Source organism: Onychostoma macrolepis, chromosome 05, assembly GCF_012432095.1.
Source record: "Onychostoma macrolepis isolate SWU-2019 chromosome 05, ASM1243209v1, whole genome shotgun sequence".
Classification (NCBI taxonomy): domain Eukaryota; kingdom Metazoa; phylum Chordata; class Actinopteri; order Cypriniformes; family Cyprinidae; genus Onychostoma; species Onychostoma macrolepis.
Genome location: NC_081159.1, coordinates 26,908,853 through 26,935,238, shown reverse-complemented (window position 1 = coordinate 26,935,238; position 26,386 = coordinate 26,908,853). Strand labels below are relative to the sequence as shown.

The following is a 26,386-nucleotide window of genomic DNA, read 5'->3' as shown; positions in this document are numbered from 1 at the left end:
ACTGAGCATGAATCAGTTTAATCAGAACCACTGTAGAGCATATGGGCTTTCAATATGGCAATGTTCTGGTCAGAAAAGGGAAAACTATCCCAGCTGGAATAGCCGTATTGATATATCTTTGACGAAAGAAACTAGAGCCTTCTTTTGTGTGCCTGCACACTCCCCAAATCTGACTCTAACAAGACGTACCTCTAGGAAAGAAAGGGCAAACTGTTTGTGTGGTTCTGGATGACATTTCAGAGATGAAGAACATTCTGTTTACTTCTGTTTTACTGATTTGACTGAAATAAGTGAGCGCTAACCTTTACCCGCCTGATATTTATCAGACTGTGTACTCATCACTCATAGCCAAAAGATCATTTGCCCACACAATCTGGTGTCTGCAACAGCATATGGTACTGAAAAGATATAAGATGTTTAAAAACAAAAACAACTGAAAAAATAATAACAGTGACACATTATCAGTGATGCACTGAAATTAATATTCTTGGTAAATACCGTACAACGGCCAAGAAACAAAACTGCATATTTTAAATTGACCGTCATTTGGTTTCTGACATTGTTAAAGATCTTTAACAATGTCCCAGATTTTGTGGACTATTTTTATATTCTTTCAACATTACGCTGCTGTAAACTTTGGTTGAAATTTTGGCACATTCCTGCATATTACTCATTATACTCATTACATTATAATGATGGAATGACTTGTTTCGTAAAAGAAATGGAAAGAAATGGAAAGACAAGACAGTAGCAGAGTGTAACATGCTGGAGGACAAAGAGATGTAAAGGGTGTGGTGCTTCTGGAGGAATTTTTGCCTTCAGTAATCAGCAGAGTATCACAATGAATGTCTCGACAGCTCCTTTGTCAAAAATGATACTCATATAGACACACAGGATGACATATGTCTTGATCAGATTTCAAAAAGCACTGAAATACATCTCGTGGCATTCCACCACATAATAAGACGTGTGCAGGATCACATGCCACTAACACCTGAAGAGCTTATGATGATATATCTAGCATATTTAAAGGTGTGTAACTTCTGCCACACTAACGGCTCAAAACAGAACCAATAAAGAAGTTGAATGGTGTACACAAAAAAAAAGAGGGAAAATCTGAGTTCTTATAAATGTGCACTTTGTATTCATGTTGGTTTCATAAAAAAGTTAACATTTAAAAATCACTCTAAAAAACATAATGTGAATACATTTGAGTGTACACATCTTACTCATGAACTCATAAAAGTCATCCAATTTTTGGGGTCGCACCACATGATAGTTGGCTCGTAGGAGAAATAGAACTTGAGAATCAGAATGAGATGCAAACACGGAACACTTTAATAATCCACTCAGGAACCAGGAGACAGAGATAACACACCTAATCATAACGGAGATCGGACAAAGACTGAGGGAGAACTAAGGACTTATAAACCCGAACCAAACAAAGGGAACTAATGAGATTATTAATAAACACTGATGGAACAGAATGAACTAATCAGGGAACAGGAAACATGACCAAAAAAGGACAAACAGGAACTAAACGGGAACACACACGTGACAATGACATATTTCTATGATGTAATTTTCTTATAAATGTATTTTTTAGTATAATGTATTCTTATTGTCGCATCACATGACTATTGGTGGACAATGTGTTCAGTTATTAATGATATGTTTTTCTTCATTATAATGTACCTCCCTAACAATTTCGACATTTATGGCCAAGGAAAATTTCTAATGAATTTTAATGCTCACACTATGCTCATCATAGAAGATGTGAATTCAGGTCATTGTATACATGAATACCATTTTTATGTATTTTTAAATAAATTAATAGATCCGGGGGGAAACAAATTAACGTCCGGTCATGTCATTGACCCTAATACAGAAAAAATTAATAATGTATGGCCTCTGTAGACTTCCGTATATTTGGAAATAGTCATAAGTGGTTCTTATTAAAGGAACAGTTCACCCAAAGAAAAAACTGAAAGCCAAGGAGTGTTGTTTCCCTTTGACTTCCACTGTATGGACAAAAAACAGTGCAAGTCAACGGGGAGCTAAAACACTTTGATTACCAGGTTTTGAATGACTTTGGGTGAACTTAGCAACCGGCCAACAACGCACTAAAAAACACTGACGACACCTTGGAAACCGCTTAGCAACGCCCTGGCAAAACCCCACTCACAGTTTCTTCCAAAAACACAAAAATCTAATTAACTAATAACATTAGTGTCAAAAACAAGCAGTCTTCATCCAGGTTATTTGGCAGGACTTGGCCACAGAGAATTACTTTGCAACCCTCTGAAACACAAACACAGCAACTGCAGGAATGTCTGCAAAAATCAATAAAGATTTTGGAGAAAGTAAAACATACGAAGGGCCTGAAGCCCCCAGCTTCCTCTGAATGGGCCGGTAGCCAAGCCTGAGTGAAGGGCATGTGAGCATGAGGGAGATGTGGGAGGAGGCGTCTAAGGCCGAGGGGGATGGGGGTAGACAGCAAGACTGGAGGTGCTACTATTGTGGTGTATGATTTCGGTAACACGAGCAACCTACTAACTCACACGCATGCACACACATCCAGAAAAAAACATCCACATCTGCCTCCTCAGAAATGAGTTAGCCACCAGGTGTTTGCAGCTGTCTGTGGATTTTATGGTAAACAGAGAAAGACAGAGAGATGGAAAGCGATAAAGACGGACAGGTTTGAGGGGGATGAGAGGCAGTGATTTAGAGGGAGATTTTGGAGAAAACATTATCCGAGGACTTCCGAAAACCCCCTTGCATTGTGAGGACTTCTGCCAGATCTCGAATCGGTTCCTGGCCAGTGACGTGTCCCACAGATGGGGCTCTCCAAAAGTGACGGGCTGCGTTCAGCCAATTAAATTGTGCATTTTGGAAGGGTGCGCTAAGCTGGTTATAAGTGTGGGGAATAATAATGAGATAAAGCCGAAGAATCACATGGGACGTGGTCCGCAAAATTAAGCCTTTTATCAGTACATACTATGTATTTCCCATTTATTTTAATGGCATTAGGAAACTGTCTACAGCTGTGTCCTTAACACTGTTGCATGAAGCATATAATTGCTATTGATCCAAAAGGAGATTATTTTGAATTAATAGGTGGGGGAAACGTTCTTGTACTTTCCATGTCAAATAAAGGAATAGAGCAACAATCAGTAGTCTAATAATTACATATTTCAATGTTAAGGGGATAGTTCACCTAGAAATGAATTTAATCGTGTTATTTCAAACTGGTATGACATTTTCTGTGACGCACAAAAGGAGATGCTCAAAAGCACACTGTGCAAATATTTTTGAAAAAAGATTCTTATGATCGATGTTGCATTTCTTTGATCAAAAATGCAGTAACAAAAACAGTAATATTGTGCAATATTATTTGTTTAAAAATAACTTTTCTATTTTAACATTTTATAATGTAATTTAGTCATGTGATGGCAAAGCTGAATTTTCAGAAACATTTCTTCTTCTTTTTAATGTTGAAAACAGTTTTGCTGCTTAATATTTTACTGGAAACTGATACATTTTTTTCAGAATTCTTTAATGAATATAAATTTCAAAAGAACAGCATTTATATGAAAAGGACATTTTTAACAATGTACAATGTAAGTCTTTACTTACCCTTTTGAGCAATTTAAAGCTAAAGTTTTTTTTTAATCTCTCTAGACTCTACACATTTGAAAAGTTGTGTAGTAACTCTACAGTGAACAAAAAAGCATCATACATGAACAATAATCGTCCATACTACATCTATTTACTGAAATTTCAGCCAAAAATGTAATTTAGCATGTAATAATATAGACAACTGTTATAATATTTACAATTTATTAAGCAACTCCAAATGAAAGCATATTTATGGCATAATTTAAAAGAATTATCAGTAGCCCCTCACTGCAGAACAAAAGATCCAGGGGACGGAGTTGGATCCACATCCAGGGGGTGGAGATTGGTAGGTTTAGGGGTGGGGATGTTGGGTTTATGGATCAGGGGGTGGAGACGGGTAGGTTTAGGTCTATGTAAGGTGGGAGGAGTTGGATCTAGATCCAACTCCACCCCCTGGATCTTGTGTTCTGCAGTGAGGACCATCTCAGAATTATTGTCAGTAGTGATTTTCATTTAAAATTTTTGGTTTCAGACTAGAATTTAAATTTCGGTGCGTGACTAATATGTTCCAATACAATGGCTTTGTGTGAGGAATGGACAAATTAGCTTCAAACTTTGAAATAAAATGTGAGACATAATGACGTATCATAAATGTCAAACGTTTTGTGAATATGCATGAGCATATGAGATTTGAGTGCATATTTTCAAGTGAAATGAGCTATTACATGGGACTTCAGAGGACTTTAACAAATTTTGGACCAATTTTGTGTGTTTTTTTTTTTTTTTTTCATTTCTGGAGCACAACATCATCCATCCTGAATCCCACTGTATGGAAAGGAACAGCCAAGACATTCAGCTAAATATCTCCATTTGTGCTCCACATAAGAAAAGTCAGACACTTTTGAAATGACAAGAGAAGTGTAAATGATGACAGGATTTTCATTCATGATAAACTATCCTTTTAAGAGTATGTGCTCTTTTTATTATTGAATAGCCTGTAATAAAAAATCTGGGACAATTTGAGTGTGACAAACCTAATTTGGGATTCCTTTTACAGCTTTCTAAAAATTAAAAAAAAAAAAACAGTGTGAGAAAGGGAGAGGGGCAAAAAGAGCTGGCATCCGTCCACTGTAAATTCTTCACCCCCTTCGTTGCACTTGGATGATTGTTATTCATTCTCACGCTTCATTAATGTGGTCAGTCTCCACATCTGACTTTGATAAACATGCCATCACTATATTCCACGTAAACCCACGGCTTAACAAATGTATTCTTTACTTGGATCACAACTACGATGGCAGGTTGTGCCACACAGAGCTTGCCTGAAAATACAAGAATCTACACAGATCATTGAATGAAGTAACATAAAACACGTTGGCAGCTCCGACTGCCCTTGTCAGTTCATGGCAACAGCAAGTTTTTGACAGACTTCCCAGACCATACTAATATTAAAATCTAAGCCAACAAAAAATGTGGAGCAGCCAAGCCAGACTGAGCCGGGCTGGATTCCTTCACAAAATGGCTAGACAGTTTTCTTCATTCTTGAAACAGTCAGTGCTTTTAAGGTATCCTCTTGTTCAAATACAGCTCAGATGAAGACTAGATGACAAACACCGAGCCTTTTCCTGTCAACGACACAATTGTAAACTCACAAAAGGCTTTGATAAGCACAATCTCCATCAGATAGTGATCTAACCCTGTAAACTCACCTGTGGATCTTAGACACGCACACCTCCAGCTACCATCCCCCATTCTGCTTCATACCCAGAGATATGAGGGCATTTAACTGAGGAATGCCATGCCATTGTTTTGACTGAACTCAAAGCGGGTGACTTCAAGGAGAGGCCCGCGGTGCACTCGTCTAGCCTGTGTCTCAGCTCATCACTACAGGGAAATCTTAGCATAAGGATCAAAACCTTGACTTCAGGGATGTGATCAAAAGAGATCTGATACTGAATTATGCTTGAAAGCAAAGGGCTTTGATTGAGCACCGAGGCATCTCATTGGGATGAATCTTTTGTTAACAGGTGTAAAATATTTCACTATGAGTGAAATGCTCACCATAGTTTCCGCCTGACCTTATACAGTGTATTTGTGTGGTTTACCACAAGATAAACCACACAAATACCATATCAGTGACTCACTGGTGTTAGTTTGAATGCATCCAAGTACTTTTTATGTACTCCCTACTTGTATAATATTAAATGTATACACTACCATTCAAAGGGTTAGGTAAGATTTTTACATGTTTTTAAAAGAAGTCGCTTATGCTCACAAAGGCTGCACTTATTTGATCAAAAATACAGTAAAAACTGTAATATTGTGAAATATTATTACAATTTAAAATAACTGTTTTCTATTTTAATGTATTTTAAAAGGTCATTTATTCCTGTGGTGGCAAAGCTGAATTTTCAGCAGTCTTTACCCCAGTCTTCAGTGTCACATGATGCTTCAGAAATCATTCTAATATTATGATTTGGGGCTCATGAAACATTTCTTAATTTTATCAATGTTTAAAACAGTTGTTCTGCTTAATATTTTTTGTGGTTCAGTTTTTTTTTTTGTTTTTTTTTAAGTGCATGTTTCATTCTGTTGCACTCAACCTAATGGTTTTTGAATGCAAAAACAAAATTATGCAAATACAGACTAAGAAGGTAAACAGCCTAATTATACAGGGCTTTCTTTACATTGTGTGCTGGAAGCTAGTGTGAATGTTCAGAAAACCTGTATAAAAACAGTCATTAGTTTTGCAATTCCGTTTAGTGACACTAGTGTCACAGAATTGACAAATTTCACCTTTAAAGTCATAATGAAATGGAAGTTCACACTATTTTCTAAATGCATCCTAATGATCTAGTTGACTGATTCATCTTTCAAAAAAATATCTTGATCTTGTAATTTTTAATCAAAATGTCGTATCTGGATCTTCTGGTGAAACAACACACTTTTCTGATGTATGCTGGACTCTTCCAATCATTTAGTCTGTTTAAAGAGCACACACATACATGTCTTTTTGAATTAATGTGATTCTGACAAGATCGTATGCAGCTATTCACTAAAATGCAGCACTGCATGCTTCAAATTGAACTTTAAATGGTGAATATGTGCAACAATGATGCAGTAAAGTTGAATATGAGGTAAGGAGGGACTAAAATAGACAAGTGCACAGTTCAAGACTTCCAGCACACGATCATACATAATGCATATGTGTTGTGTGCTTGGATGTTTACAATCAATAACAAGTGTTTAGTTCTGTTCAGGTAATTGCCTTCTTGCTGCCCCCTGCTGGTAAGAGTCATTAGAGACTTGGTGTGATTGGATTAGATAGGATATTAATTTAAACTCGAGATCATCTTTCCTGTCTGTCAGATTCAATAGGCATCAGTGATGTTTCATATTGCATGGTACCCAATGCACACAATTGTGCATAAACAACAATACTCAGCCTCACATAGCTGCAAATAATGACAATTGTGTAAGGCTCTCAACCTTCATCTAATCCACATGTTGTCACTCACTGAAGCACCAAAACAACAATCCATACATAGAGGTCTTCACTGATTTGCACCTTCTGCCAAGCCAAAACAGTAAGCCCACAGGCTTTTACATGATATTTACTGTCAAGAGTGACAGACAGGGGCTCAACCCAGGATTGTGGGCATAGAAACCCCCTCAAACCAGGAACAGCCACTCAATTGTATCGCCTCCACTGTGGGTCACGGGCTGCTATGGGAAGCAGGAAGTCTAACGCAAAGCATTTTTGTCGCTGGCACACAATGCAGCTCGTATGAACTTGAGGGAATGAGTATGGACATCTGGGCTAAAAATGCATATTTTGGTGGATGTCCTATATTAGGATTTTTCATTCAAGCTCTGGTTTTCACTTTTGATTGACAGGGCCTTGATATAAATATATTTCCCATTGTCACTCTGTATAAGTCAGTTAATTTAATGAATAATATAATAACAGTAATATTATTTTTAATATTTTTAATTCATTACTATTTTAAACTGTTTTTAGTATTGGGTCTTGTATGGTCATTTAAAATAAATTTACATAAGTTGTCAATGTGATGATTTACACAAAAGATAAAATTAATAAAATAAAAATTAAATTAGTAATAGGTGAGTAATGACTATATTAATAATGTAATAATTTAGATAACATAATTTATATATATATATATATATATACATACACACACACACAGTTAAATATGTATGGTTAATTGGTATGGTTATTGAAAATTATTACTATTATATAAACATATATTATTATGCTCTAGTTTTATTAACATTATTATTATGATTTGATACTGTTTTGATATTGGGTCGTATGTGTTTGATTGAAATATATAAGTTATTAGTGTCACATTTTACACAAGTGTGACCATTTTAAAAATCATAACGAAAATTAAAAAAGGATAACTAATAAATAATAATAGTAGTAGTAGTAGTAATAATAATAATAATAATAATCACTTTTCAAAGCCTTTTTTCAGTACATATTCTATCATCCACATCACAGTCACTATAATTTGTAAGGATGACATTTTCAATGTCAAGTTCTTGGATGAAAAATCGCCCCCCTACATTGGGAGAGCAAGGTGACCCCTCTTAATCATAGGGGCTGTTATCTAACGGGGTGTTCAGTCAATAATCCCAGGACAGACAGCTTTGGTTCATCTGCTATAGGGAACTGGAGGGACCTTATTAACACAAGGGTGAACAGAAGGTAGGATAGGGGTTTATTAAAACCCTTTGGAGAAACCAGCATTACAGAACAGTCCTGATCCACATTGAGCAAACTATGTTATGAGAGAAAGAGAAAAAAAGGGATGAGAGTGGAAAAACAGTGTAGAAAGGTAGACAAAAAGTAGACGGACGACACAACAGGGGATAGAGAGAGATGGACAAGGAGAGGATTATGCAGTGGGGGTCCATCATCTGTTCCCTAATGAGAAGGACTAGTTCAGTAGTTGTCTAGGTCATGTACTAAAGAAAGTGCAACACAGAATGAGACCTGCAGGGCAATTTGCACATATATAAGTATTATCAGGGTTGTTTTGAGCATTTAGAGCAACAAACATATAATAAAATATGATTTAAAAACTGAATATTGCACATTGTGAACAGCTTTCTTATCACTGTGAAAATCTCTCATATCATCACATTTTTGAGCGCCATTTAATAGAGTTCCACAGATTGTATCTGAACACAGACACACAAAGCCTGTATTTGTGACCAGTCTCATGATCTGAACCACTTCAGACATAAAATTACAACCAGAGGCAACAGCAAATTGGCTAATTATGAACATAAAACCTCTCAGTTTGAAATATTTGCTTAGTTAAAACATATTTGCTCTGCTTTACTAGATAAAATAGGACAATTAGTAGAATAAATTGTATAATAAATGTCATTTGCTAATAAAGTATGTCTGTTCCAAAGCTCTTAGTCCACCTGCTGTTTTCTATCAATACATATATGCCAGTTTTTACAGTTTACGTAACGTTTTCTGCTAATTGAACATATGCAGGAAATTCCAAAATGGACTTCTGCATGTTTAAACGTAATAGTGTATTACTTTATACATATGTATTTGCAGCAACGTACATGTGTCTACGTTTGAACAAGCTATAAACATATTTATGGCTCACGTGCAGTGTGTTTTGATAACAAACTCAACTCTTTTCAAAAGGTGAACACGCTTCACAAACGGAGTCTAAGAAACTTTAAACAGTCGCTATCCCTCTATTACACAAAGAACGGTTTAAACGCCGCAGTTTAAACATATTATTATGTTACAGTATTGTAACTGCAGCATCCCCAAACGCGCGCGGTCGAAACGCTCCAAAAAGTTTCTCACAGACTTAAACCACAACAACAACAAACAGAACCGCATAGAAAGATTAGGTGAAACTGTCTTACCTTGCCAAGCAAGAGCGAACATTTGAAGAACAAACAGTAAAAGTGAAGTGTTTGGCAGAGCCATGTTCCTGAAGTTATCCATCTGAATGAAGCGCACGAGAGGAGCACGGCAGTTTTGGCCAGGAGGAGCACGAGAGAGGGAGGGAGATGGAGTCGAGTTGCACAAATGCTGCCTGTCTGCTCGCTATTGTACTGTCCTGCTGCGAGTGGGAGGAAATTTGGGACATTCAATTAATGCTCTCCACCCTACAAAATAAGGTTAAAATCTTATTTTTTGGTCGCTTATTATATCTTGATTTTTTTTTTACCCGCGCTTAAAAGAGTATAACACGATTTTTTGTTCTATTATGTTATACTAATAGCAACAAAGTGCCCTGATAGGATGCTTTGGACATGTTACCATGTTAATACCACGTTTATGGACATGTAACCTACCTATCATCATATTATTTGAAGTAATTTCGAGTTCAATGAAAATACCATCCTATATGGAATAGCCTACATGTACCATGGTACACTCTTAAAAACAAAGGTAGAAGAACCATTGTTTGGTTCCCCAAAGAACCTTTCACTGAACATTTTTTAAAATAACCATCTTTTTCTTAGAATGAAGAACAGCTTCATAATCCAAAGAACTCTTTTCCACTATAAAGAACTTTCGTAACACTTTATTTTAGGGTCTCTTAACTAGTTGCTTATTAGCATGCATATTACTAGAATATTAGCCATTTATTAGTAGTAATTAAGCACATATTAATGCCTTATTCTACATCTCTAATCCTACCCAATACCTAAATTTAACAACTACCTTACTAACTATTAATAAGAAGCAAAATAGGTGTTTATTGAGGTAAAAGTCGGAGTTAATAGGGTTCCCTATTCTAAAGTGTTACTGGAACTTTTTGTGGAATGGACCACGCACCATGGATGCCAACCAAGAAACTTCATTTTTAAGTGTGTATTTGATATAGTACAATGATTTTAATGGCCATCTGATACCATCACATGACATGATACCACCACAGTATTTTTTGTGCAGGTCTTTTGTAGGTCTTTATATAACTGATTATGTGATATTTGTGTTTGTCCTTGATAATGCACGAATAATACTGATTTCGAATAATTATAATCAGTGCAAATTCTGATGGATTGCAGTATTAAATATTGAAATGTTAAATAAATCAGATGTCAGGTATGCCTATGTTAAACAATGACTTAAAACCACAATTGCACAAAATAATTCAGTGGTCAGGAGTTTTTCCTAGGGCCAGATTTTAAAAAGACCTCTCTCCACAAGAGAGAGAAAAATGTTTCACATTGTTCTGGAAGGAGGTGTTGTTGATGGTTGTGCGTGTTGTTTTAGGACATGGACTTCTTCCAACCCAATGTGTCAGCATGCAGGTTGTTAACAACCTCTACTGTTATCACCACTCCTCCATCACCTCAACTAACAGCTGCTGGAGGGGTGTGTGTGTGTGTGTGTGTGTGTAGAGAGAGAGAGGGGCAGTGGAGGGCTGTCACTCCAGCTGTCTCCCCAGCCTCTTGCCATCATTCCATGCGCCTTTTACTCAAAACTGGGCCATATAACAACACAACATTCATTCATGACTGCGCTTATATAGTTCTTGAATTTGTCTAGATTTGTCTTATTTCTGTAATATAAGGGCTGAGAATGCATACACAACATAAATGTGCAAAAATAAAGCAGTTTTTAAATAAGATCTCTTATAAAAATTAATGAAATTCTGTCATAACTTGATGCTGTTCAAAACCTGTATTATCTCTTTTCTTTAGTAAATCAAAAAGAAGATATTTTGCATAATGTTCAGGCTGCTTTTTCCATATGATCATATTGTGAAAAGGGCATTTAGAAAATAATAAATGCACCATTATTGTGGTCTATATCAGTTTTTTGAAGTTATACACATAACTTTGTGTAAGGAACCGAATTTCATGTTGTTCCAAACCTGACTTTTTCTTCTTTGAAAGACAAAAAAAGATTGTTTTATCTATTTAAGATATAAGAAATATACGCCTTTCATATCAAACCAAAATATTGGTAACACTTTATTTTAGGGTCTCTTAACTAGTTGCTTATTAGCATGTATATTACTAGAATAGTAGCCATTTATTAGCTGTTAATTAAGCACATATTAATGCCTTATTCTACATGACCTTATTCTACATCTCTAATCCTACCCAATACCTAAACTTAACAACTACCTTACTAACTATTAATAAGCAGCAAATTAGGAATTTATTGAGGGAAAAGTCGTAGTTAATAGTGAATAAGTGTTCCCAATTCTAAAATGTTACCAAAATATTTATCAACACACATACTCAAAACAGTTGAAGCATTCTTCAAGAATGTGTTCTACACAAGAACTACAATCATAAAGGTTTAGAATGACATGAGGGTGAATGAAGACAAAATATTTTTATTCTTGAGTAACCCACTGAAATTCTTCCCCTATTTATAAGAATATGATTTATCATATCATATCTTATCAGTGAACCCGATCAAGTGTTGTCTGTTTTTCACACAAAGCTAACTTTAGAAAACTTGGAATTTAGCGCACAAATCATATGGATAGTTTTATAGTGGTTTGATGGTGCTTTTTGGAGCTTGAGACCTCCACATAAGGATAACAAAATGTCTACCTGGTCTCATGGCATTTATGTACCTGGGTGCACTTTTTAGCGTGACATGAAATACGTACCAATAAGTACATATCACTGCAGTTTCCAAAATAAATGAACACTTTCACACAAATTTACAGAGTTGCGATTAATAAAGCGTAATTTTCGCACAATTACTTGAAGAATATCATGATATAACTTCAAAACAATATTAATATGCTGGGAGATTTGAAAACTGATGCTTTTGAACGTTAGCATCGCACACATCCAGCTTCATATCTATGGGTTTTCATAGATGATAAGTTTGTTCGGTAGCTCACAGAGTATGAAGACGGACTTAAGAGACGAGAAGCACTGGTTAGAATCCTGTGTAAATACGGTTCGACAAAGCATTTAAAATCTGCATAAAAGGAAGTTCAAATGGCACAGTTGCATCAGCTAATACGTTTTTATATCAGTTTTGCATTTGTTAACACTATCGGGTAGGTTTAGGGCTGGATTTGGTGTAGGGCATATTTCCAACACGATAGAGCATTAACCTTTAGCTACAGTCCCTGGATATTTGAATTCTGAACCGCCGCAATACATATCTGAAGCAATGTAATAAAAAAAACAGCAATACGTACCAATATCTACGTAATAAAAACGTGCCAGGGTTCACACATTGAACCTGTGTTTTAGCGCCACTCAGTGGACATTTCTATTTGAAACTGCGGCGAAACGTGCAGCAAGGTACGTAAAACGGTGTCGCACAAAAAGTGCGCAGAGGTACGTATTTTTATGAGACCAGGTTGCAAAATGTTCAAGGTTGGGTGAACAATCCCTTTAATAAAATCTGAAAATGCTACTTAAACTCATTTTGAGGAAAAGCGTAAACTTTCATGTAACTGAAAATTCAAAAGTCTCTCTATTCTAAAGTAAGAAAGTCTAAAACTCAGAGAGTGCACTTGAGCTGTAATTAGAACAAAAGCTGGCAGTGAACCAAATCCAGGTCAGTATTAATAAGGGGTTCCACACACTGAGCCTGAAGACTTATAAGTGCGCTTTGAGGCCGCTGAAGGAAATCATATATGACCAAAGAGGGAAAAAAGAGAATTGTACAGCTTTGATGTTGACTCAGTCAGAATCCAGATCTCTCTCTCTCTCCTCCCTCTCTCTTCCCTGCTCCTTCTTCTTGTCCACTATCATTCTCCTTCACTCTGAAGGAAGAAATAGCACTCCACATTTATTTATACATCGCTCTACATTATTCTTTCTCAAAACAATCCCTATTTAACTGTCTCTATTCCCTCCTCCTCTAAATTGTCCCATATTTTCTTTGTACATCCAACTATCTTGTCCGGGTTACTTCATCTCACCATCCCATCTGTATGTCTCATAGTGGTGTTACAGGTTCCAGCAAACAGAATATATGAAAGTTGTTATTTTTGTTTACTTTGCGCTCAAGAAGTATTCTTGTAGCTTCATAAATTTACGGTTGAACCATGTCACATGGACTATTTTAACACTGTCCTTACTACCTTTCTGGGCCTTGAACATGTCGATTGTGTTGCAGTCTATGCAGGGTCAGAAAGCACTCGGACTTCGTCAAAAATATCTAAATTTGTGTTCCGAACATGAACAAAGGTCTTACGGGTTTGGAACGACATGAGGGTGAGCAATTAATGACAGAATTTTTATTTTTGGGTAAACTATCCCTTTAAGGACTCTAGCATGAACAAGAAGATATTGTATGATGGCATAGAGTGAGAGGTCTTACATAAAATGATGAAAACTTATTTAGAAAACTTGGATGAGAATCCATGCTGGGAAAATTTGTTTGTCTCCAGCAAAACATTTTGTGTTGGCCAGCATGCTGGATTTTCATGTCGTAGCATGAATATTGTGCACTGCCTTTACTTACATAGACGGCAATGAATTCTGTTTTTGTTTGTTGTTTTGGCCACAGTAACATGTCTGTGCCAAACAGTATCTGTCTGTGTTCATCAGTGCCAACCCAAGTGTATAAATGTGTATTCATGCATATGGTTTATGTATTGTGGATATACTATTGAAACAGTGAGTATTTTGGTGTTCTGAATTGGCCCGTTCACTTCCATTGTATATGCCCCATTTAACCCAAATGTTCGCTTTTTTTAAAGAAAAGAATGGACAAGTGCAAACAGGGGCGTCATGCACTCATTATTTTTGAGGGACACAAATTTGGGGTATTGGGGTTGTCATGTGACACACAGCAGCCACAACAGCACTTAGGTTTTTTTTTTTTTTTTTTATTCTAAACATTCCCAAACGCATTAACTATATCATGAAATATCTTGATTCTCACCTTTATAGATTATGTTAGTTGATCTAGTGGGCGATAGTCAAAGTAACCTATGCATAAAAATCTGTCTGTTTACTTAATTAACAGATTATGGGTGTCATGCCATAACATATTTTAATACAACTGACTTTATATTTAATGTGAATTTAACATTGAAAGTCAATGTGAATAAAAAATATTATAAGTTAGGCTACTAATCATAACACTTTCATTGTACAGAAAGAGAGCAAAGAACGTTTAAATTATCAAAGAACATTTTTACTGACAGTCTAGAGTTCAAGCACTCTCAAAAACTCCCATTAAAATCACTGAAGCTGTTTACACTATGAAATGAATATCTTACTCACATATTGGTACACACATCTGCACTTTGTTGTTTCGACGAGAGAATTCGCCAGAAAGAGATATTCAATCAGCGAGCAAGTGAAGAAAACACGGCATTTTAGCGATGACTCATCTGAACGCCTCTGATTGGTCATTGCATTCATAAACTCAACAGAATCGTGTGTGATTGGTTGTAATGCGCGGCGCTGTAAAAACGTGTCTGTCTCTGGCTCAGTGCCAGCCAGCGAATGCAGATTTGAATTTTTTAGCAGCTGATGATATGATGCAGTGAACGTTCTAATCACGCCGGTATGATTGTATTAAATATAGAAAATATTAATCGGCTATTTTTTGTCTTTTGGAAGCTGCATTCAAAATCCACTTGGCTCAAAAATCTGAGGGGGCACGTGCACTTTGAATGGGCATGACGCCTCTGAGTGAAAATTATTTTTTGTGGTAATCATTATGCCATAAGTGCTGTCATTTGAGTTTCCGGAATATTCCTTTAAACTTATTTTTATTTTAAATAAATATATGAACACACTTTAAGCGTAATATTTCACAAAAAGTTTCTTCAGTTTTAAATGATAAACCCACAGCTATATTGTTCAAAATTAAAATATATTTTGACCTTTTGTGGTTTAGTGGACATTAATATGATGAACTCCACCTATGAGGAAAACTGACTTCATACATACACACAAAAACTGTTGAGAACAGTTCATTAAAAGTCACTGAGCAACATAAAAAATGCAGTGATAGTTAGACATTTTAAGTCTGTCTTCTTTATCCAAATACTATCTTGGAGTGGGACCACTGTAAGTATAGTTTAAATTTTGTATCACTATAGTGTGTGCAGTTAATGAGGGTTATTTGGATCTCTGCTGTCACTGATGGAGTGATATGGGGTTAAGAGAGGTTTGCCTGATCCACAGGTGTGCACATTCTATCTATTCAACATCAGTTTACTTTGCCAAGGACAGTAAGCTACACATTCTTTTTAGTAGTTATGCTCATGTCACGACCCAGAATTCTGCCTGTTCCACACACAGAAGACTTGGAATAAAGAGCCCAAGTTGTATGGTGTTTTTGTCCTTTTTGGAGCTTGACAGAAGGTCACTATCAGCTTTCATTGTAAAACAGCTCACAAAACATCTCCTTCTGTTATCTACAGAAGAAAAGAAGGTCCTACAGGTTTGGAACAATATAAGGGGGAGTAAATGATAACAGAGTTTACATTTTTGAGACAGCTGTGATGTACAAATTAAAAAAAAAAAAAATCATCCAGATTCATGATGATTATCTGTTATGATTATCTAACAAGGTTTATGTGGATGGATGAGACCACCCACTGGGTTCAGTTATGGTAATGATGCAGTGAGTGTGTGTGCGTGTGGAATCCAAGCGCTTGACCTCACAAAGACTAGATTCCATGCCCACCAGCACTGGGTATTCAGTCATACAACACCACCCCTTTGGGCAAATATCACATCTACTGGTGTCATCTCTCAATGACACCAGGTAAAAATATTCCCTTTTCTTCTCATTGTGTCTTCCAAGCCTGTAGCTGCTTCTTCTTATGTCAGAGCACCAATCTGATTGTTAACAGACCGCTTATAGACATTTAATTGGCCATTGCCATGACACCAGGGCAGGTCATGGGTGTAACACCATTACACCAGAACATATCCAGCCATATTACTTCCTGACACCAAGCAAAGCAGATAAAAGCCAGTGATTGTGGGTAATGTGATTAGATTGGCTATTCTCCACCTCTCGAGAAGGGCAGAGACTGTCATGCTCACCAGCTCCAGTTTCACAGACTGAAGAGCAGTACGTGTCACAACAGGGGTGTCAGACTCACCCCAGCCAAATGTTAAGATGAAATACGAGAATTTGACCAAGAGAGAACAATACTGCCCCAAACCCCACCTCAATGACCCTTCGGGTGTGAAAGGTTATTTTTGTATTCATGTCTGGGGTTTTTTTTTTTTTTTTTGACCAGTAAAGATTGTGTGTAGTATTTTGTGGCTTGTTTAGGCAAAATGTGAGAGTGAAATCCATGATATTGTTTGGCTTACAGTAAGGGGATTGGATAATTGACTAATTATTAGAATAATAATGATGGTGAATTTTTTGGGAAACACTTTTTAAAGCTTCCAGTATTCTAACAGAAGTGCCAATCCAGTCTCATGAGAAAAGCTATTTTTCAAATTGGCCAATTCGTATGAACTGATACGATTTGATTTGTACTAAAACATTCTATTTTTAGGTGGGAAAACACCTCTAACCCCACCCCTAAACCTATCCCTCAATGGGTCGTAAGCAGATCGTGCAAAAATGTGCAAATTAATTTTACGAATTTATATAAATGTGGCACCAATTTATCAAAATATAATATAGTTACAAATCGCTGGTATTGCTAAGTAGTATATATAGTGGGAATAATGACCTTAACTTCCCTAAAATCCAATTAACAAAAAATCTTGTAGATGAAAATACTTGTTAGTAAACGACTGACCACAAAATGAGCAAACTATACAATTTGCTAAATTAATTATTTTTTATTACCTATTATTTTGTAATATTTTAGGATTAATGTTAGTGTATTAGTACTAATGATATGCTATTCCAAATAATGTTTGGAACATCACAGAAGACACTATTTTTGCAGTAGCAAAATATGTAAATTTTCTGAATAAAATACAGAGATGACCTACTACATTTGCCAAAATGTGTAGTTTAAAGTGTGAGAAAAGTGACGTGACATGTGGCCAAGTATGATAACCCACACTGTAAAAAATGACTGTGATTTTAACGGTAAAAAACTGTGAAAATGCTACAGTAAAAACCTGTTACAGTTTTTTCTGAATGCTTAAACCCTAACTGTGATTCTTATAGCACAATTTCTAAAACTATTAATACTTATAGCAAAACCACTCACTGAGTTTGCAAAACTAAAAGCACAAACACTGCTTTGCACTCAGTTTGCAATTTTGTAACACACACTTTGCAAAACTGTAGGTACAATCCACTGCACAGCGCTCTTTTTGCGGAACTGTAAACACAACTCACTGCTTTACACTCAATTTCCAAATGATCAACACACTCCTAGCAAAACTATACACATTTATGGCTATTATTTACACTATTTTGCCAACTGTCTGGCACACTGTCACATGTGAAAACTGTTTTAGATAATTAGTTCACTTTGCAATCAGCCTAAGCACTATAAATAAGCTACAGGTAAGCTGTCCGTGTGGAGTACAATGGAGGGAGCAGGAAGAGTGAGAAGAGTGAGAATTAGAGGAGGCTGAGGAAGAGGAAGAGGACGTGGAGGTGAAGAAGTAGGAGGAAGAGGAGGAGGAAGAGGACGACAAGGACAAGGAGGTGAAGTTAGAGGAAGAGGACAAGGAGGAGCAAGAGGAGGACGAGGAGGGGAAGAGGAAGGGTAAGAAGAGCTACAAGAAGATGACATCAGAGCTACAATAGTGGCCCATGTAATCAACCATGGAATGACCCTGAGGGAAGCTGGCCAACGGGTTCAGCCTAACTTGAGCCACTACACTGTAGCAAGCATCATAAGGACATTTTGAAATGAGAATCGGTACAGTCACTTTGCACTAAGATTTGTAGCACTGCCATATTCTAATGAGAAACACAACAATACCATAGATGTAAAAATACTGAAATTGTTACTTTACAGAATTGCTAGACGACCAGATGCTGGGGGCAGAGGAAGAATGTTCACTGCAGAACAAGAAACCCATATAGTCAATATGGTGATTGCAAATAATTCCATAAGGCTACGAGAAATTCAGCAGCGCATAATTGAGGATGACACCACCTTCCAAAACATACACAATGTGAGCATTTCTGTATTAGGTCGTGTACTTGCCCGCAACAGAATCCAAATGAAACAAATCTACAGAGTACCTTTTGAAAGAAACAGTGAACGTGTAAAACAGCTGCGATATGACTATGTGCAGGTAAACTATAGTATCATTGGTACTGAATCTGGAAGTGCATACTGTAGTGCTGTGCATGGGCCTGCTGTGCTGAATTTGTTTTGTCTTGTCTAGAGAGTGATGGAGCTAGAGGCAGATGTCATGGGTCATGAGCAGTTTTTTGTGGATGAGGCTGGTTTTAACCTCACTAAGACAAGGAGACGTGGCAGGAACATTATTGGACACCGTGCCATAATCAATGTCCCAGGACAACGTGGTGGTAACATAACTATGTGTGCAGCTATAAGTCAAAATGGTGTTGTTCACCATCATGCAACCCTGGGCCCATATAACACTGCACACATTATTACATTCCTGGACACCTTACATGACATGCTCACTAATGTTCAGAGACCAGAGCAGACCAGATACGTCATCATATGGGACAATGTTAGTTTCCATAGGGCTGCTTTGGTCCGCAACTGGTTTACAGATCACCCACTCTTCACTGTACTCAACCTCCCCCCATACTCTCCATTCTTGAATCCAATTGAAGAGTTCTTCTCTGCCTGGCGCTGGAAAGTCTATGACCGTCATCCCCATCAACGCATAGCCCTTTTACAGGCAATGGAGGAGTCATGTGGGGATATTGACCAGGCATCATGTCAGGCCTGGATACGCTATTCCAGAAGATATTTTCCCCGGTGCCTTGGACTAGAGAGACGACACGATGTAGACTGATTTCTTTTTTTTCTCAGTGAAATTACTATTTTGTTTTGACTTGGAAAAAACCACTTGTGTTTGTTTTGATGTGTGTAAATAAACACCAGTACTTGAAGTTTGGATCCCTCTATGTTTACAGAACTATGACAAAAGTATGACCTCAAACTGACATAGCCTACCTTGAGCACAGAGAAAGCAAAAGCCAGATGTGTTTTTTTATTCATACCATCAGTGTGTAGTTGGTGCATTGTGTGCTTATTAATGTGATGGCTTGTGTTAACTGTTTGATACGAAAATACCATTTTTACGAAGGTTTGAAGAGTGAAGCAAGGTTTATTAGCTTTTGCAAGAAAACTACAATGTTTTGCTGATTTGGTGAAGGGTTTTCTTATTTGTGTGTAGAGTTTTGCAAAAATAGCCAATAGTTACAAAAAATGTGCTTAAGCCATCAGAAAAAACTGTAAATGGTTAACGGTAAGTTCCTGTAACATTTACAGGGAAAAACTTAAACTGACGTTCCCAGAATTCCCTGCGTTGCATTTCAAATTTAGTTTGAATTTGATGTTTTTACTTTGAAATAACTATGTTTCTTCTTAGTTTTTTTTCTTATCAGTTATGTTTATTAGGGTTGTATGTTACATCTAATGTTGTTAAATTAATGTTTATTGCATATTTCAGTGTAATGAGTCTCACTATGATGGTGTTTAGTGTTTGTGTGAATGGCACTGTGCAACTTCTATATATGTTATTATTTAAAAGTTGCTTGTGATGGGCTTTGGTTCATCATGTGACTTTCTCATCACCACTGGCATTTGGTGGTTATCAGTGTATTTCAAAGGTACAAAACCACAGCTGCTGTTTTTTTACGGAATTATTTTTACTCTGAATTTGTGCTCTGCATTTATTCCATCCTAAGTGCACACACACCCGGAGCAGTATGCAGCCATTTATGCTGCAGCGCCCAGGGAGCTGTTGGGGGTTCGGTGCCTTGCTCAAGGTATTGAAGGTGGAGAGAGTACATTCACTCCCCCCCACCTACAATCCCTGCCGGACCTGAGACTCGAACCCACAACCTTTGGGTTACGAGTCCGACTCTCTAACCATTAGGCCACGACTGTCCCCAATGTGTACTTAAATGTATATTGTATTCCGCAATGCAATGAACTTGACTTGACCTTCAATTTCCAATGTGACAAATGAACCAGAAATAATTTCAACTGCCCATTTTAACGTCTTCTTCACTAAATAGCTACGTTTAAAATAGAATACTATTATACTACTCCATTTAAATAGTAATATCTAAGACAATTATGACACAATATTTGATTGCAAATGCAAAATAAATTTTTTTTATGGATAACTAGATGCCTCTTGAATGAGGACATTGTGTGACAATACAGCAAAGGTGTATCATTGTATTGTGGTTGAAATTCCCCTACGCACCTGACTTAAGTTTAGTCGGGGTGTCTCTAGCGATACTCAAAATGTATAATCTTTCAAAATGTATACTCTTTAGTAGATTTCTTGGGCACATTTCACTCAGTTGCACAGCCCCTTTTACCTGAAAAACACTCAACCCGCTCATGTTGAGAGTAACAAGACAATATTTTATACATTTGACACAACACATCACAGAAGCAGCCAGATGCCCACCGTGACCTGCTGAAATGTTAAAAAGGAAAGTTACGTGTGGGGTGGAGAGAGCAAGCTTGCTTGCTTTTCCTTCCCTTTATGCGCTGCGCAAATGTGACATTGTTTTATTTATGTCACGATAATAACCTTGATAGTGACCAAGACACTTAATCCAATTCATCCATGGCCGTTATTTTATTGGGCATAATTTGCCCTGTGGGCCCATTTGATGCATTTTAAATACAGCTGTTTTGATGGAATGATTTATTTGCTGTAGTGTATCTTCAAACACTATCATTCCATACCACACCATCACACACTTCTACACACTCTTGTGGTTTCACACCCCCCTCTGGCCAGAGCATCATAACTTTTTGACTACCTCAGTAGATTGTAAATTGAATAGAATGGAGTAGAATACAGCTAAATCTGAACAGGTAACAACTTTGTCGGCGACAGAAGCTACTAAACGCAGACGCTGTGGTATTCCCCGTGCAACAGCTTCTAAACATTAGGATGTTAACTGCAATCACCTGATGTTGGTCACCATGGGTTGAACTTTTCAAAATTGAATCACTTAAATGGTTTAAAATAATTGAATAGACCTAGGCCTGCATTTAAGTGAGCCAATTTCAATTTCTCACAGTTTGTCATTCATTACGCAAGTATAATTTCTAACTTTCTGTGGTTGCTCATGAGCTTACAGGAAGACTGAAGATCCCCACACAGTCTTGGACCCATGGCCAAAAACAAAACGTTCTCATCTCGTACCCCTGATGATGACAGAATTTGTGATTTCAAAAGTTTGGAAATTTAGAAAAATACATTTAAACGAAACCATTTCCTCCTCTCTCTGCATCTAGATCCAGTCCTGTTTTGCATCCACTTCTCCCAGCCTCTTCCTCTCTCTCCTGTCTGCCACTCACTTTCATGTCTTAAGGGTTGGTTATTGTTGGACTGATAAAACACACTGGGCATTTACCAGCTTCTGTTGTCTCTTAGTATTCCTCTTTCCCTCATTCTTCTCAGCGTTTTTAGCATGTTGCAACACCACTTCCAGGTTACATGTCTGCCTCACAGCTTACTTTCAGTTGCTTGGTGTTGGTTATGATTCCCCAGTCAGGCCGTATAGAGTAAGCCAACTTCAGTCTCTCAATCATTGCTGTCCGCTGAGCTCTCCATTCCTGAGTTTGTGTTCCTCCTTCAGCCAGTCACTGCAGTGCAGGGTTGAAAGCATCCTCTCTGCCTGTTCCTCTGTCCATTTCAGGCCCAGCTTTCCACTGAAAATGGCAGCCCAGACCCGACCTGTGTGTTTATAAGTGATATCAACATTTGTTACTGCCCCAATAAAGCGCTCTATTCCCTTTTGTGGGTCCAGAAGGGCAGCTGTCACATTCTGAAGTTCCTCGAGATCCCATGGTCTTTCCACCTATACTGCACCTGGAAACTGGAGCATATAGGTATATTATAAGCTCCTTTAGATTTTTCCCCACTTATAGAGATTGACAGAGTTTCTTTTGGGTGTATAAGAGGTGGCTTTCCAGCTTCTCTCTTTACCCCTTTGAACACTTGATTGAGTGGTTCTTTAAGTTTAGGGGTCATGGCTTCATTTAACAGTTTTCTCACCGATTCTTCATTATCAGAGGTCTCACTATCTGTTTCTACTTCCTCTTCTTGAGGCAGTAGTGTTACGGAACCTGCAGCCACATGAACGACTTCCCCTTTTGCAGCGGCCTCCTTTCCATCTCTTTGTTTCTTGTAGCATGCCTCTGCCTCTCGCTCCCATTTGTTCAACAAACTCCAATTAATCCTTCTCCAGTTCTTGGGAGGCAACTGCTCCAATCACCTGATGTTGGTCACCATGGGTTGAACTTTTCAAAATTGAATCACTTAAATGGTTTACAGTTTTTCTCGATTGCTAACACACTATAACTGATTCATTTGGCCCAGTTTTCCAAACCATTCATACAGTTCTCAAAACAAAGACACGTTTCTCAAAACTTTTAACACATTTCACCTGTTTTCACACACGTTCCAATTTGCTCAGTGTTTTCTGCAAAACTCTACACAAAAACACCATCATTTTGCACAGGTTTAACCATGTTTTCATTCAGAAAACACAAACACACAATATAATTAACTCAAGCATCAAAAAATGATCTCAAACAGCACACATTTATCCATGTGTGAACATTCAGTAGCAAAACTGATGACACACAGGTCAGAATCTCAGGATGATATGAACAGGAGCACAAGTGATTATGTGTTTTGGAAAATGAATCCTGGTTGTGGGAGACAAAGAGGAATTGGAGGAGAAAATAAAAATGAAGGGGATTAGGTCAAAGGTCATTCGTTCCTGATGAAATACAAAGCACTATAGTTGACCATGTTCTTCTGCATGGACTGACCGTGAGGGAAGATGGCCTACAGGCTCATCTACAAGGTTTCAATACTACTGACACATACAATATAATTACAGTACATAGCAGCAGTACTTCAGATGAGAGGATTTTCATTATTCTATGTACAGTAAATACTGTAGCACACACCCTCAAACTCATTACTGTTGAATTGATTTGTAGCCAAGTAGTCCTTACATTTACTCTATTTGTGCAGAACTGAGAGACGAATGTCCAGGGAAGGCAGAGAAGTCTTTTTTCAGAAGACTAAGAAACTGCTATAAAAATAAGGATACTGCCAATACTGTAATACAGTTTGGCAGAGGATGCTGAATTAATTAATTAATTTATTCTTTTATCCATTATTTATTTATTTCTGTAAAACAACTGAGAGTATAGTCCAGTGTGTATTTACGGTACATTCAGTTGTTTGGTCTTTGAACTTTTCTCTTTTAGTGCTTTTCATCTACTGTAAGATCTCTTTACAGTAGTGTAATGAAAGTAAACTTTTCTTAAAGTTTATTGCAGAATATTACTGTATCTGCACCTCTATTTATGTTTTATACTGTAACAGACATTGACTATCAAAATTATTCCTATTTCCCAAAAGGAGGTTTTGGTAACAGTGTTTTGAACTGATCTCACTGGTGTTTTCTAGGCAGTGGAGTAGTCTGTGTATTTGGCAGGTTTGTGCATCATCTGAGGCCAAAGTTTGTTTTTGACTGAAGATAATTTGTTTTTGACTAGAATATTTGGTTTTGAACTGGAAGTTTGAGGTTTGTGCAAGTTGGTGTGTAGTTTTGAGATTGTGTTTATAGTTGTGAGAAAATGGTGAATTGTTTCATGAATTGTGTGTTAGCGATCGAGAAAAACTGTAAAATAATTGAATAGACCTAGGCCTGCATTTAAGTGAGCCAATTTCAATTTCTCACAGTTTGTCATTCATTACGCATAAGTATAATTTCTAACTTTCTGTGGTTGCTCATGAGCTTACAGGAAGACTGAAGATCCCCACACAGTCTTGGACCCATGGCCAAAAACAAAACATTCTCATCTCGTACCCCTGATGATGACAGAATTTGTGATTTCAAAAGTTTGGAAATTTAGAAAAATACATTTAAACGAAACCATTTCCTCCTCTCTCTGCATCTAGATCCAGTCCTGTTTTGCATCCACTTCTCCCAGCCTCTTCCTCTCTCCTGTCTGCCACTCACTTTCATGTCTTAAGGGTTGGTTATTGTTGGACTGATAAAACACACTGGGCATTTACCAGCTTCTGTTGTCTCTTAGTATTCCTCTTTCCCTCATTCTTCTCAGCGTTTTTAGCATGTTGCAACACCACTTCCAGGTTACATGTCTGCCTCACAGCTTACTTTCAGTTGCTTGGTGTTGGTTATGATTCCCCAGTCAGGCCGTATAGAGTAAGCCAACTTCAGTCTCTCAATCATTGCTGTCCGCTGAGCTCTCCATTCCTGAGTTTGTGTTCCTCCTTCAGCCAGTCACTGCAGTGCAGGGTTGAAAGCATCCTCTGCCTGTTCCTCTGTCCATTTCAGGCCCAGCTTTCCACTGAAAATGGCAGCCCAGACCCGACCTGTGTGTTTATAAGTGATATCAACATTTGTTACTGCCCCAATAAAGCGCTCTATTCCCTTTTGTGGGTCCAGAAGGGCAGCTGTCACATTCTGAAGTTCCTCGAGATCCCATGGTCTTTCCACCTATACTGCACCTGGAAACTGGAGCATATAGGTATATTATAAGCTCCTTTAGATTTTTCCCCACTTATAGAGATTGACAGAGTTTCTTTTGGGTGTATAAGAGGTGGCTTTCCAGCTTCTCTCTTTACCCCTTTGAACACTTGATTGAGTGGTTCTTTAAGTTTAGGGGTCAAGGCTTCATTTAACAGTTTTCTCACCGATTCTTCATTATCAGAGGTCTCACTATCTGTTTCTACTTCCTCTTCTTGAGGCAGTAGTGTTACGGAACCTGCAGCCACATGAACGACTTCCCCTTTTGCAGCGGCCTCCTTTCCATCTCTTTGTTTCTTGTAGCATGCCTCTGCCTCTCGCTCCCATTTGTTCAACAAACTCCAATTAATCCTTCTCCAGTTCTTGGGAGGCAACTGCTCCAGGAGGTGCCTAGTTTCACCTAGAATTGTAACACTCAGAGTACCACAAACATCAAATTGACTCTTTGCAGGGCCGGATTGGCCATCGGGCAATTCTGGCAAATGCCCGAGGGGCCAGACCATTTTTTTTTTATTTTTATGTGGGCCGGTTAGATTAAAAAAATTAATTAATTAATAAAAAAAAAAAAAAAAATATATATATATATATATATATATATATATATATATATGTTTTTTACAGGCCAACAGCGCATAGGGTGGGTTTTTATCACTTGCACGATTTCACTATGGTTATAATAATAATAATATTACAGTTTTTCTCGATCGCTAACACACAATTCATGAAACAATTCATCATTTTCTCACAACTATAAACACAATCTCTAAACTATACACCAACTTATACAAACCTCAAACTTCCAGTTCAAAACCAAATATTCTAATCAAAAACATATTATCTTAAGTCAAAATCAAACTTTGGCCTCAGATGATGCACAAACCTGCCAAATACACAGACTGCTCCACTGCCTAGAAAACACCAGTGAGATCAGTTCAAAACACTTTACCAAAACCTCCTTTTGGGAAATAGGAATCCTTTTGATAGTCAATGTCTGTTACAGTATAAAACATAAATAGAGGGGTGCAGATACAGTAAAATTCTGCAATAAACTTTAAGAAAAGTTTACTTTCATTACACTACTGTAAAGAGATCTTTCAGTAG

The 26,386-nt window shown here is 37.4% G+C and overlaps 1 protein-coding gene across 3 annotated transcripts in view; it reads right to left on the bottom strand.

Annotated features, from left to right (window-relative positions):
• Window positions 1-14,893, bottom strand: part of mcama (melanoma cell adhesion molecule a) — a 73,546-nt gene extending 58,653 nt beyond the window's left edge. Inside the window, exon 1 of one of the 3 annotated variants that reach the window (XM_058776936.1) lies at window positions 14,863-14,893. In XM_058776936.1, coding sequence (XP_058632919.1) covers window positions 14,863-14,878 — 16 coding nt within the window. In that variant the 5' untranslated portion in view covers window positions 14,879-14,893. Of the gene's footprint in view, window positions 1-9,552; window positions 9,753-14,862 lie in introns of those variants that run through there. The other 2 variants (XM_058776934.1, XM_058776935.1) reach the window with 2 other exon arrangements.
• Window positions 14,894-26,386: the final 11,493 nt, after the last annotated feature.